This window comes from Erythrolamprus reginae, chromosome 2 (genome assembly GCF_031021105.1).
Source record: "Erythrolamprus reginae isolate rEryReg1 chromosome 2, rEryReg1.hap1, whole genome shotgun sequence".
Lineage (NCBI taxonomy): Eukaryota > Metazoa > Chordata > Lepidosauria > Squamata > Dipsadidae > Erythrolamprus > Erythrolamprus reginae.
In genome coordinates, this window is record NC_091951.1 from 183,507,383 (window position 1) to 183,521,675 (window position 14,293).

Genomic DNA, 14,293 nt, shown 5'->3' on the forward strand with positions numbered 1-14,293 from the left:
ATAACGAAAACATGATGGGCGACTATATTTGGGGATTGATGCGTGAAACTGATTTGCAGTATAGTTGTAAATCTGGGAAACCCGCACACTTCTGAACAGTTTTTGGTAATCTGTGTAAATTTGCAATGCATATAGTATTCTTAGTCTGACTGTATAAATGAGAAAATGCAAAATCATCTGTTTCTATCATAAAAATGCATAATTTTCATTGCGGTGGTCACAAAAGCGAAGTTTATGATGAATGTAAGCAATTTTTAATTTGTTTTATACATAAGCAATTGGAATATAACCTTTAAACCCTGGGAACAAAATTTGTGTTACATAATGTAACCAACTCTGAGCTACTCTCAATTAATGTGACTACAGTTGACTATATCTATGGATTCATTGGCTTCATATAAAAATAAATATTTCCAGGCCACTAGAAGATGAGGAAGTGGGCCACTTAAATAGCCAGGCAGCAGGTTTTTTCCACACAATATACCACAACAGATAAGTCACAAGATGAGACAGCAGTCAGTGTTTAGTTCTATAATGATCTCATGAGCTCCATGAATTTGTTTATACATGGCCTCAATGTAGCTATTGCACCTTTGGTTTTCTATTTATCCACTGCTGGGTTTTGGCCTTAATTAAAGTTTTGTTCACTAAGATTTTTCTGGCCTGACACGTACAAAAGCAACTTTCCATCTTATATTGTCTGTGAGAGAAACTTCGTTTACCCAGAACCCAGCAGTGGAAGAAAATTTGCCTCAAACCAATGGTGAGGCAGAGCCCAGCCTAGAGATCTGTAACACGTCTTGACTTCCTTCCTTAAAGAGAAAAAAAATTTTAAACCACAAATAAAGCTGATGCTGAAAACAGAAGTTGCACAGCAAGGCACAGCCATGGCAGAAGGCAAAACAGGAGGTGCCGGGCTGTTTGCTAAGCGGGTTCAAAAGCAATTCAGCCGAGCCCAAGAAAAGGTATTTATCTTGAAATGTTATTTCACATTGCTAGTTTTATTATGACCTGAAAAATGATATTGTCTTTTTAGATTCTGCTGAACTGTCCCACCAAAATGAGAGTTTAGGTAAAGTTGAAAGGGAAGTTGGGTTGTTGTTCATTTCTGCTTTCTGAACATTTTTCATATTGTTTTGAATAGTTTTTACATACTGGAACAAGCTGGCATGCCTATCGCACCAGTATACTCCAATTTTATCCCAGCAATAATCTTGTAAATCTTGTAGGATGGGCTGAAAAGCAATGAAAAATCCAGGGCTGAATGAGAAACCAAAGAAAATTGATTTTCTCCCTGCGCCCCATCCTAATATGAGACCCTAATCATCACAACTTATCAGTTATCCCTAAACTACCCTAAAGCAGTGTTTCCCAACCTTGGCAACTTGAAGATAGCTGGACTTCAACTCCCAGAATTCCCCAGCCAGCATTTGCTGGCTGGGGAATTCTGGGAGTTGAAGTCCAGATATCTTCAAGTTGCCAAGGTTGGGAAACACTGCCCTAAAGCCTTTGCACTCTTCTTTCTTTTTTATTATTATACACAAAAACATAACATAACATACAAACATATAGTGTTAGGAAACTTACATTACTTCCTATCATTGTTACAGTTGAAGATCAGTTCATCAAAATGCATACACATATATTCATTCACCTATAATACAACTATCATAATATATTGATCTAATGATATAATTATTGTATGCTCTCCTATATACTGTATATATCAATTTGTTTTCTACTGCTCTCCTTCTTTCAATAACATCCCAACCAGTGATGGGCTACTACGAGAACAGTCAGGAACGCAGTTCCGGTAGCAAAATTTGGAGCTCCACCCTAGAGCACCCAATTTGCACTGAAAGATGTTGAAACAAAATGCATAAGCCACGCCCACAGTGTGGTAATAAAAACTTTGCTAGCCCATCACTGATCCCAACTAAAGAATATATTTTTCTCCTACATATCTGGAACAAACAATCTAAACCACCTCTGTAGTTATGACTATATAAGGGGTGGGCGTCAGGAAAGGGGTAATTTTCATATACTAATTAATCTACAGAAGGATTAGCACAGTTAGGCTAAAGAGTTAACTAGTCAAATCACTACAGGTAGTCCTCGACTTGTGACCACAACTGAGCCCAGCATTTCTGTTGCTAAACAAGATATTTGTTAAATGAGCTTTGGCCTCATTGTCCAAACTTTCTTGCCACCGCTGTTAAGTGAATTGTTGCTGTTGTTACGTTAGTAACACGGTTGTTAAGTGAATCTGGCCTCCCAATTGACTTTGCTTGTCAGAAGGTCACAAAAGGTGATTATCTAACCCTGAGACACTGCAGCTGTCATTTGCAGTTGGCAAGCATCCTAATTTGATCACATGGCCAAGGGGATCCTGCTGTGGTCATAAAGTGTGAAAAATAGTCATAATCCCTTTTTTTTCAGTCTGACTTTGAACAGTCACTATTCAAAGGATTGTAAATAAAGTGCTACCTGTATTTCCCCATCCCAGAGATTTAGCAGATTGACTGATTGATTGATTGATTGATTGATTGGATTTATATGCCGCCCCTCTCCAAGGACTCGGGGCGGCTTACAACATATAAAAAAGAACAATAAAATACAATACGCTAAATCAAATGAAGTAAAATTAAATAAACTAATATAAAATCAATAACCATATTACAAATCAATCATACCCATTCAAATAGTAACCATACATAATATTCGTCAGCCAGAGGACTAGGGTCTTCTGTCAAGCAGGATAGTGATCTTTTCCCAGAAAGTCTTGATCTAAAACAGGCTGAACTTTCCCATCAACAGGTCTCCTCCTCTGTCACAGATTCTATCTAGGGCAGGGGTGTCAAACTCGATTTCATTGAGAGCCGCCTCAGGGTTGTGTTAGGGCTGGAGAGGGTGTGGCCAGGATGGGCGTGGCCAGCTTGACGTCACTTGTGTTGGGGGCGCCTGTGGCAGTCCGAGCGCTCTTGCCAGCAAAAATGAGCTCCTGAGCTCCATTTCCAGCTGTGATGGCCTCCTGCAACTCTCTGCCAGTGAAAATGGAGCTCGGGAGCCCAATTTATCCAGCCGACCTGGAAACCACATTTAGAACTGTGGGAAGGGGGATTGTACGGAGCTGGGGAGATATGTAGTCATAATAACATTCCTTTCTTTGAGAGTCAAGGCCACTCTGCCCTGCATCTGAGACATCTCCCCCGGGCCTATATAGTTTATGCATGGTATGGTTGTGTGTATATTTGCTTTTAATAATGGAGTTTTTAGTGTTTTTTACATTATTAGATTTGTTGTATATTGTTTTATTGTTGCTGTGAGCCGCCCCGAGTCTACGGAGAGGGGCAGCATACAAATCTAATAAATAGATAGATAGATAGATAGATAGATAGATAGATAGATAGATAGATAGATAGATAGATAGATAGATAGATAGATAGATAAGTCTGGAGGGGTGCGAATAGGAGGCCACTCCAGTTGGGACGTTGCATTGATTGGACCATGAGATGGACATGTGGGTGCTAGGGCAGGGGCTTGGACTTTCTTTTGGGTGGGGAAAGCCCGGAAGCTTTCAGATTCGGGTTTTCCCAGAAGTGCCAAGGTGGCATCTCTGCTAAAATGGAATTTTGAGGAAACTCAAGCCTCAGAGTTTTCTTTTGTTGCGAGTGTTACAACTCTTTTTTCACTGGCAAAGGCACTACAAGCCAGTCCTTTGCTGTTTTCAGGTTAGCCCCACGGGCCAGATCTATACACCCCGTGGGGCAGATCCGGCCCTCAGGCCTTGAGTTTGAGACCCCTGATCTAGGGTAAAGGGGAGAACCTTTAAAGAAGAAAACAAATACACATAGCATAAGCATTGCTATCTTGCAGGCAACAGCTGAGGAGTCACGCATAGTCCCATATAAAGTCGGACTGTCCACATTTCAACATGTCGGTGCATTTTGAAAATAATTTCATCTCATCAGAAAGAAGAGGCATTACGTTGTTGGAGTCGGAGATATTTCGTGTGAAATGTTTAGAAATATTTCATTAGGTATATATTTCTGTGACATGGGCAGCCTGTCTAATCTATTGCTATCCTGACTTTTAGGAGAATGTCATTGTTATCGAAACCACTTGCAATGGGGCATTTAAAGACAGGATGTGGTATCCAGATTGGAGGCACTTCAATACCTCTTTCCCTCTAGGAGCTCGGAGCAGTTTGCAAGAGCCTGTCTCTCTTTACACCCTATCCTTATCACAAAGCCCAGATGAGGAAGGTTGGATGGAAAGGCAGGGACTTTCCAAAGTCTCACGGGGATTTCTATTCCCTGACTGTTAAATCAAAGGTCAGCCTTCCTGGTCATAGTACAGTGGTGGGTTTCACTTACCTTGGCTACCGGTTTGGGAATGAGAAGGTACGGGAGCCCACAAGCTCTTTGTGCGAATGTGATGCTTCTGCACATGTGCAGAAGCTCCATTATGATGTTCTGCTGGGTGGGCGGAGCCTCCCACCGCCACAGCTATTGGTTCACCCAAACTGGGCCAAACCTGAAGGAACCGTACCGGTTCCCCCAAACCAGGCCGTACTGGTAGGGACCTGCCACTGTCATAGTCCCACCCAAGTTTTGCCACTCCCTGCCTCTGAGGAAGCAAGAATGAGGTCTTGATTTGGGCATCAAAAGAATAATAAAAGTGAACCTTTAGACATCCTCTCCAGAGTTGTAGAAATGCCTCAAGGAGGTTGAAATCATCCACGTCTCCGATACTGAAGATGGTGTCACCTCCATGTAGTTTATAGCATGAGTAATTTTTTTTAACTACGAAATTTACCTACTGCCCAACACCCAGTGACTCTGGAGGATTTGTGAATTAATTTATGTTTTTATCTCATTTCTAACTATCCCTTTCATCTTATAAGCCGCTTTGTTATTGGAATGAGAACACCTGAATGAGAACATACAGCCTTTGTTGTTGCCGGTGTTGTGGTGAATTTTTGCAGGGAATGTATTTGGGTGGATCATGCATCACTCTTCTTAATAGCATGCTTGCCATATTTCTGTATTGTACTACAATGAATGTCCCATAATCAGTTGCTGCAAATAATTGAGAAGAGGCCTCCTCTCTCACTTACTGAGGATAATTGCTATGTGCCACCCAATAGGGAAGGACAGTTTAGTTTATTTATTAATTTATTTATTTGACTTCTATATTGCCCAATCCCAAAGGGACTCAGCACAATGTTTATTTCTTTTCTTTTCTTTTTTTCTTTTTTCTTTTCTTTTTTTCTTTCTTTCCTTATTTGTTTATTTATTTGTTTGTTTGTTTATTAGATTTCTATGGTGACCTACTCAACTGACTCAGGGCAATTTACAACAGAAATACTGTAAATACAAATACATAGTGTGTTAGAAATCCAATATTAAAAATTTCTAAAAATTCTAAAACCCCATTTTCCTAAGAAACAATCATCCGCATTCATCCAGTTAAATTAACCATTTGTGACATCGAATGGAGTTAGTTCTTAACACTCACAGCCCCCCAGGCCTGCCAGCAAAGATGGGTCTTCAGGGCCTTGCGGAAGGCCAGGAGGGTGGGGGCAGTACAAATCTTCAGAGGGAATTGGTTCCAAAGGGCTGGAGCCACCACAGATAAGGCTCTTCCCCTAGGCCCCGCCAGATGACATTGCCTGGCTGACGAGAGCTGGAGAAGGCCAACTCTGTGGGACTTGACTGGTCGCTGGGATACATGAGACAGAAGACGGTCCCGTAGGTAATCTAGTCCTAAGCCATGTAGGGCCTAACTATTATTATATTTATACAATAAAATTTTCCTTCCTTGAGATGGGATTTGGATGACATGCTAACTTAGTTAATCAGTTATCCAAATTGAATGTTCCTCAGAGGAGTTACTTCAATATAGCAAATTTGTTTATTTCTTTGTTTGTTTGTTTGTTTGTTTGTTTGTTTACTTACTTACTTACTTACTTACTTACTTACTTACTTACTTACTTACTTACTTACTTACTTACTTACTTACTTACTTACTTACTTACTTACTTACTTATTTATCCCGCCCCTCTCTGAGGACTAGATAGGAGATTCTGACTATAGTGGGCAGGTCTTTAGAGACTCCATGTTTTATCGATTTGCCTTCATGGAACTGGCAGCCCTAAGCTCTGCAAAACACTTTGAACTACAGTTCCCACAGTCCTTTGCTACGGGCTTTGACGACTGAGAGAAACTGAAGCTTAAGAAGCCTGTGTCACCAGTTTAACCATTCAGGTTAGCATCATGAAACCTCAATCATGTTCACAAACAATATACTACGGAAAATCAGATGCTCAGGACAATGAACACAGAGGAAGCCACATTGTCCTCAGCTTTGCTTTTGAGTACTTGGCGGCTGTAGAGCTTTCGTTTAAGGGCTACAGAAATTCAGATAATCACTAAGTACAGCAAAAAAAGACACAGCGGGTTTTCTACTATTAACTCTTGGCTGTCTGGGTTTGTCCAGATATCGTAATTATGCTCTACTGAATAGATCTTCATTTTGTCTGCTGAGGCCAAATTCAGAAAGCACCATACTCTTAAAACACGTCATCATCATTAATGCTTGGATTGACTTTAACCTCCGCCTGAACATTCTGCTGGTGCTGATAGAAGCTGAAGGAAGTCCTTTTATAGAAGTAGAATGCATTTTTGTTGTTTTTCTGCATAAGTGTATTAATAGTATCGGAAGGCAATGGGAGTGAAGGAAACCACAAGAGGAATGTTCTAGAATGCAGGGTGGTGTCATCCGCTTAGGGTGTGTGGGCCCTGCTGTGCCCAAGCCAAAAAAATACCCATACCTTTCCTCCCTTCCCCACCCCGAGAACCATTGCTACACAAAGTAAGTATTCCATCCAAGCCATCATTAGATGCAAGCAAAATAAAAGTAAAAAGAAGATACTTGTACACATAGCCCTTTGGAACCCACTGCCTCCAGAGATCTGCATTATCTCCACCCTACCAGTCTTCCTTAAAGCTGTTAAGACCTGGCTTTTCCAGCAGGCCTGGAATTAGGCTGATTGTAAATATGTATGTTTTTTATATTATTGTTATTATTGATTTTTATTATTGGATTTTAACTGTTTTTATTGTTGTATTTATTCCAAATGTTAGCCACTCAGAGTCCTTTTGAGTGAGCGGCATATAGATAGATAGATAGATAGATAGATAGATAGATAGATAGATAGGTAGGTAGGTAGGTAGGTAGGTAGGTAGGTAGGTAGGTAGATAGATAGATAGATAGATAGATAAGTCTGGAGGGGTGCGAATAGGAGGCCACTCCAGTTGGGACGTTGCATTGATTGGACCATGAGATGGACATGTGGGTGCTAGGGCAGGGGCTTGGACTTTCTTTTGGGTGGGGAAAGCCCGGAAGCTTTCAGATTCGGGTTTTCCCAGAAGTGCCAAGGTGGCATCTCTGCTAAAATGGAATTTTGAGGAAACTCAAGCCTCAGAGTTTTCTTTTGTTGCGAGTGTTACAACTCTTTTTTCACTGGCAAAGGCACTACAAGCCAGTCCTTTGCTGTTTTCAGGTTAGCCCCACGGGCCAGATCTATACACCCCGTGGGGCAGATCCGGCCCTCAGGCCTTGAGTTTGAGACCCCTGATCTAGGGTAAAGGGGAGAACCTTTAAAGAAGAAAACAAATACACATAGCATAAGCATTGCTATCTTGCAGGAAGTTACAAACAGATGATCAAATAACCCTGGCACACTGGCAACCTGTTATAAATATGAATTGGTCGCCAAGCGTCTGAATTTTGATCACGTGACTATGGGAACGCTGCAGTGGTGGGTGTAAACCGGTCATCGCTGACTTTTTTGAGTCCTGTTGTAACTTTGAACGATCATTAAAATGAACCGTTACAAGTCGAGAACTATCTGCATGTGGCAGAATGTAGCCACGAGATGGATTCCCAGGAGGGAGGGGGCGCATTTCAGAGGAAGAAGAAGCAACTCAGCCCAGATACCATGCATGAGCGAACGAGGGTGAAGACAGCCCCTCCCTAAGGGTTCACAGATATATTGTAGAGGCAAAGATTCAGAGTGCTGAGTTTGGCAAGATTCTGTCTATAGGTGTGAAGTAACAAATAATAATTTTTTAAAATAAAAAAAAACTCTGTTTGGAAGAATCTCCAAATGTCATTTTTGCTTGGGGCCTCTCAACTCTCTTTGCCTGGTGTGCTTTCCATGTTCTCAGTACAATCAGAGATCGCCTTCTGCCTCACGAATCCCAGCGTCCGGTCAGGTCCCGCAGAGTTGGTCTCCTCAGGGTCCCGTCAGCCAGACAGTGTCGGCTGGTGGGACCTAGGGGAGGAGCCTACTCTGTGAGGGGCCCGGCCCTCTAGAATCAGCTCCCTCCAGAGATTTGCACTGTCCCCACCCTCCTTGCCTTCCAAAAAATTATAAAGACTCATCTTTGTCGCCAGGCCTGGGGTCATTAGATCCTTCCCTCTGACCAACACGTGTTTTTGAGTGTATTTTATGGAATGAGTGATTATAAATTGATTTAAATTATTTTAGGATTTTTAGGATTTTTAATTACTTTAATTGGATTAGATGTATGACTATGTTTTTTATATATGTTGTGATCCGCCCTGAGTTGTCAGAGAGGGGCAGCATACAAATGCAATAAATAGATAGGTAGGTAGGTAGGTAGGTAGATAGATAGATAGATAGATAGATAGATAGATAGATAGATAGATAGATAGATAGATAGATAAAAGCATGAGGTATATTGGCATCTAACAGGGTCTGTGTTGAAATAGGTCAGGGGTGTCAAACTCAATTTCACTGAGGGCCGCATTAGGGTTGCATTTGATCTTGGGGGGTGGGGGCATGACCAGGGTGTGTGTGGCTAACATGTCATCACTTATGCCTTGGGCCGCTGTAATGGCTTGAGCTCTCCGCCAACAAAAATGGGTTCCTGAGCTCCTTTTTTGGCCCTCTGGTCCTCTGCAAGTCAAAACAGAGCTTGGGGGGGTGCAGAGGGCTGCAGCAGTCAATCATGGCCAAAAACGGAATCTGGGAGGAGTGTGCATAGCCCTCCTGAGCCACATTTTCACTGGCAGAGGCACTGCGAGTCAGTCCTTTGCTGTTTACAGGATGGCCTCACGGGCCAGATCTAAGCACCATGTGGGCCGGATCCGGCCCCCAGGCCTTCAGTTTGGCACTCCTGAAATAGATCATTAATGCAGTTTCCTATCTGTATATGTGACTATATATCATAGGCAGCAGGCCAAAACTTCTTGGAGCGGGGCACATCAAAGTATTTAGCTATTAAACAATAGTGATGTTCTGCAAAGTGCAATCTCTGACTGCAGAGAATTATTGCTTCTCCACTGGATGGACCAAACCTTGTTTTGGAGAACAGAGTCCTCCTATCACTGTGAAATGTCTTGTGAACTCTTCTTGTGCAACAAGAAATGGGAACTGAAAACCACTTTCAACATTACTTCCCAATGCCAACTTCTTTGGAGGTGCATGGCTTTTCCAAACTGAACCACTTCTCTGATGTATTTCACTTCGCCAATGACTACAGTCTTATCGAAGGACCAATTTCCTCTTGCATTAAAAATGAAAGTGGCCTGAAGAAGTCCATCAAGACAGAACAGTAAAACCTCAAGGAGGATATAGAGCTTGGCCCTATTCTTCTGTTTCAGAATGGTTTGTGCTGAAAAGGACTGCACGAGTGACTGTGTCAGAGTTTGTTGCAGAAAAATCCATTTCCAGAAGCACACACAGATGACTATTTTGTCAACTTAGTGATATATACATGGTTGTGTTTGTTTGTGTGTGTGTGTGTGTATATATAGGTATACACACACACACACACACACACACAAAATGGCCCTTCATGGCACCAGACCAGATTATCTCAGGGACCACCTTCTGCTGCACGAATCCCAGCGACCAGTTAGATCCCACAGAGTGGGTCTTCTCCGGGTCCCGTCAACCAAACAATGTCGCTTGGCAGGACCCAGAGGAAGAGTCTTCTCTGTGGCAGCCCCGGCCCTCTGGAACCAACTCCCCCCAGAGATTAGAATTGCCCCCACCCTCCTTGCATTTCGAAAGCTGCTTAAAACCCACCTCTGCCGCCAGGCATGGGGGAACTGAGATACACTTCCCCCTAGGCCTTTACAATTTTATGCATTGTATGTCTGTATGTATGATTGGTTTTTATATACAGTAATGGGTTTTTAACTGTTTTTAGTATTGGATTTTGTTATATACTGTTTTATTGCTGTTGTTAGCCGCCCCGAGTCTGTGGAGAGGGGCGGCATACAAATCCATTAAATAAATAAATAAAATACCACTAGATTATCTCTTCAAGTAAACAAAAGCAGCAGAGTTAGTTTCATTTCAGCAGAGCAAACAAGTACAGAGAGGGCTGAGAGTACAGCATGGACAGAGAACAGAGTGAACTGAGCCCTGCCCAGCCTTAAGTTTAAGTTTTTAGTTTCGATTCTTTGCACATGCTCAGAAGTGTTTAATTCCTATTGGCTGACTTAGTTGCTATGCCTATTCATTGGCTGACCTTGTTAGCATGGCTCTTCCAGTTCATGAATAGCTTAACAGACCGCATGGAGTTTCACTCCAGGATTGAATTTAGTCAAAATAGTAGGGCTACTTAATGATGAAATGTTGAATTGTGCCAATAAAGCTCTTATTTCTCTGTCTGCCCCAGAGATGCCAGATATTGAAACTGAAATCTTCTGTAAGCCAATCTTATGCTCTGTCATGTTTCCTCATCCTATCATCATGGTTCTTTTTGAAAGATTCTGGAAGAATGTATGGTCCAACTAAAGAATCCCAATGTCTCTGGAGAGCCTAATTTCAGGAAATGCAACCATACAAACAACCTATCCCAGGCTGGTGCTTTTTTTGTCACTTCTGGAAATTATGGGTAATATGGTCCCCAAACTTCTAGAGGGAAATCTTTTGTAAACAATAGTAATGCTGTTGCCTCTGAAGTCTGTAGCTACACATAGAAACCACAATGGCTTGGAGTCATTTGATATAGGGATATGCTTGCAGTTTCTTATATTCGTAAGTCAAGATAGTGTCTATTTTAAGGTTATCAGATCTAGACTGCAAAAATCCAGATGACTAAAAGATAGCCACGAAAAGCTACAGAAATTATTTGTATTGTCATCTAGTGATTATCAGCTAGCATTCCCCCTTTTATGTAAACAAGAGTTACACTTTTGGTAGATTTTTTTTAAAAAACTAGGATTTTGTATTATTGCTAGAATATAATATCCCAGTTAAATATATCTGGGATCACACTCCTTGGATTTTATAGGCCTATCCATATATTTAACATCAAAGATCAGTTCATTTTACTTTGGGGGGAAAAGTGGTGCCAATCTGTTTTTTGGGTTAGTAATTTGAATACAGTATAAGGAAGGCTGCATGGGGAAACCAAGAGAAGGCAGGGCTGTGCCTACTCATTCCATGCTTCTTATCATATCCTCCATGTAGTACAAATATCTAAAAAAGAGTGCTGAAGTCATGTAGGCTACGCATGGGAACTGATAGATGGGCATTTGTGTGGTTATTCTAGCAAGCTTCATTGCACATCTGTAATGTGGAGGGGCGACTTCATTTCGCGTGGAAAATAAATGCATGCAAAAGAAGTGCGGTCAGGCGGTAGGGAAAGCAAGTAGGATGCTTGGCTGCATAGCTAGAGGTATAACAAGCAGGAAGAGGGAGATTGTGATCCCGCTATATAGAGGCTGGTGAGACCACATTTGGAATACTGTGTTCAGTTCTGGAGACCTCACCTACAAAAAAATATTGACAAAATTGAACGGGTCCAGAGACGGGCTACAAGAATAGTGGAAGGTCTTAAGCATAAAACGTATCAGGAAAGACTGAATGAACTCAATCTGTATAGTCTGGAGGACAGAAGGGAAAGGGGGGGGGGCATGATCAAAACATTTAAATATGTTAAAAGGTTAAATAAGGTTCAGGAGGGAAGTGTTTTTAATAGGAAAGTGAACACAAGGACAAGGGGACACAATCTGAAGTTAGTTGGGGGAAAGATCAAAAGCAACATGAGAAAATATTATTTTACTGAAAGAGTAGTAGAAGCTTGGATCAACCAGCAGACGTGGTTGATAAATCCACAGTAATTGAATTTAAACATGCCTGGGATAAACATATATCCATCCTAAGATAAAATGCATTTAAGGGCAGACTAGATGGACCATGAGGTCTTTTTCTGCCGTCAATCTTCTATGTTTCTATGTTTCCAGAATAGAATGGGCTGCAAATGATTTCTAAAAGTTTCTAAGAGCTTTGCTGGCTGAGGAACTCTGGGAGTTGAAGTCCACAACTCTTAAAATTGCCAAGGTTGGAGATCCTTGCTGTAGAAGCTGCTGACTCTGGTGACAGAATTGGCAACTTCTATATCTCTTTCCTGCCCTCTCCTGGTCAGCTGGGGTTTCTTGGCTCAAATTTAGCACCCTTAAAAAAGAGACTGCCATCTCCGCCATATCACATGGAAAATTTGGAGGACCTATATAGGATTCCTATTGGGTTTAAAGTTACTGGAGAATCCACGTATGCTTATCTGCCTGAATACTGAGACATGTGGGACAGCAGGTATTACTCCACCCTTTCTCACAGAAAGACTCATGATTAGGGGCTTTTTGCTAGAAGCAGAACTTGACACAATTCTTTCAATGCATTAATGCCATTAATGGAAGCAAATTATTATTATTATTATTATTATTATTATATTATATATTATTATTATTATTATTATTATTATTATTATTATTTATTAGATTTGTATGCCGCCCCTCTCCGTAGACTCGGGGCGGCTTACAACAATGATAAAAACAATATAGAATGACAAATCTAATAGTTAGAATCTAAAATAACAATAATACATTTAAAAAGTCTAAAAAACAAGAAACCCCAATATATAAAAACATACATACAAATGCTCCACTCACTCCATAGATGCACATCTCTAAAAAATAAAGCTGTGGTCAACTCATTGGACAGGTGAAGGACATGATGTACAATAATGGCTGCAGTTCTGTTTTCTTTCTCTGTCTCATCCGTAGGTTCTACAGAAACTGGGAAAAACCGTGGAAACAAAAGACGAACAATTTGAACAAAGTGCCTATAATTTCCAGCAGCAGCAGGTTGTATGATGGAACAGTGGAAGCAACTTGCTTTCTGGGAATTTGGGGGTTATACAAGCTTAGGTCAGGTTTACTTAGCATTTTTGGCATGGCAGAATCTGAAATGTCTCTATACCAGGTCTTGTTTAAGACTCTCAGAATGCTTTGATACAAGCTCAGCCGGAAACTAAGCTACTGTGAAAGCATCATAGCAATAGCATGATGACTTATAGACTTATATACTGCTTCACAGTGCTTTTACAACCCTCTCTAAGTGTTCTGCTGGGCTCTCTGGTAGGAGCCTCCCAAAAATTCAAGGATACAAATTTCAGACACACACACGTTTGAAAATTCAAAACAATGTTCTTTATCACAAAATTCAAAATAAACTGAGCACTCTTTTTGTATTGCAAAGAGCACTTGTCCCAAAACAACCGGGTAGTCTGTACAATTTCCCTTAATCAGTCTTTAAGTACTTAGCTAGCAGCTGTGAAGAAACTTCACACCCCTTCTTCTTCCATGAAGTGAAACACTGCGTTGGTTTCAAAGACATGAAAAATCAACAAACAAAGTCAAGGCACGATTCCTGAAGAACTGCAATCAGATACTCTTCCACAACGGGCAAACCCACATGCTGCTATTTATAGCAGCAGCCCCAATTACTGGAGCCCCACCCAAACACAGGTGGCCTCTCTTATCTCCAGTAATATGTCCTTACTTGGTCTCTGCTTGCGCTTGCGTGGGTCCAAGATGTCTTCATCTGAATCAATGGAAGATAATGGAGATTGACTGCCTGGGCTGTGTGCCAAGCCCCCCTCTTCCAAGTCACTCCCACCTTCTTCTTCGTCCGAGGAAACTAAACTCTGAACTGACTCTGTCGGCAATAACACAGGCCTATGACATGTTGAAGTTTCCCCTGCATCCACCTCCACATTCCCTGGGGCAGGAGCTGGGCCAGAGCCAACCACAACACTAAGTAGTTTACAGAGAGCAAGCATATTGCCCCCAACAATCTGGGTCCTCATTTTACCCATCTTGGAAGGCTGAGTCAACCTTGAGCCTACTGAGATTTGATCTGCCAAACTGCTGGCAGATGATGCCTTGCCCCTAAATATGCGGG

General features: G+C 41.5%; 1 protein-coding gene across 2 annotated transcripts in view; it reads left to right on the forward strand.

The window, feature by feature from the left end:
• Nucleotides 1-862: 862 nt before the first annotated feature.
• The window catches only part of BIN2 (bridging integrator 2), a 51,494-nt gene continuing 38,063 nt past the window's right edge, over nt 863-14,293 (forward strand). The window contains exons 1-2 of one of the 2 annotated variants that reach the window (XM_070740704.1): nt 863-965; nt 13,114-13,194. In XM_070740704.1, the coding sequence (XP_070596805.1) occupies nt 888-965; nt 13,114-13,194 (159 nt within the window). In that variant the 5' untranslated portion in view covers nt 863-887. The remainder of the gene's footprint in view (nt 966-13,113; nt 13,195-14,293) is intronic. The other variant, XM_070740705.1, reaches the window with a different exon arrangement.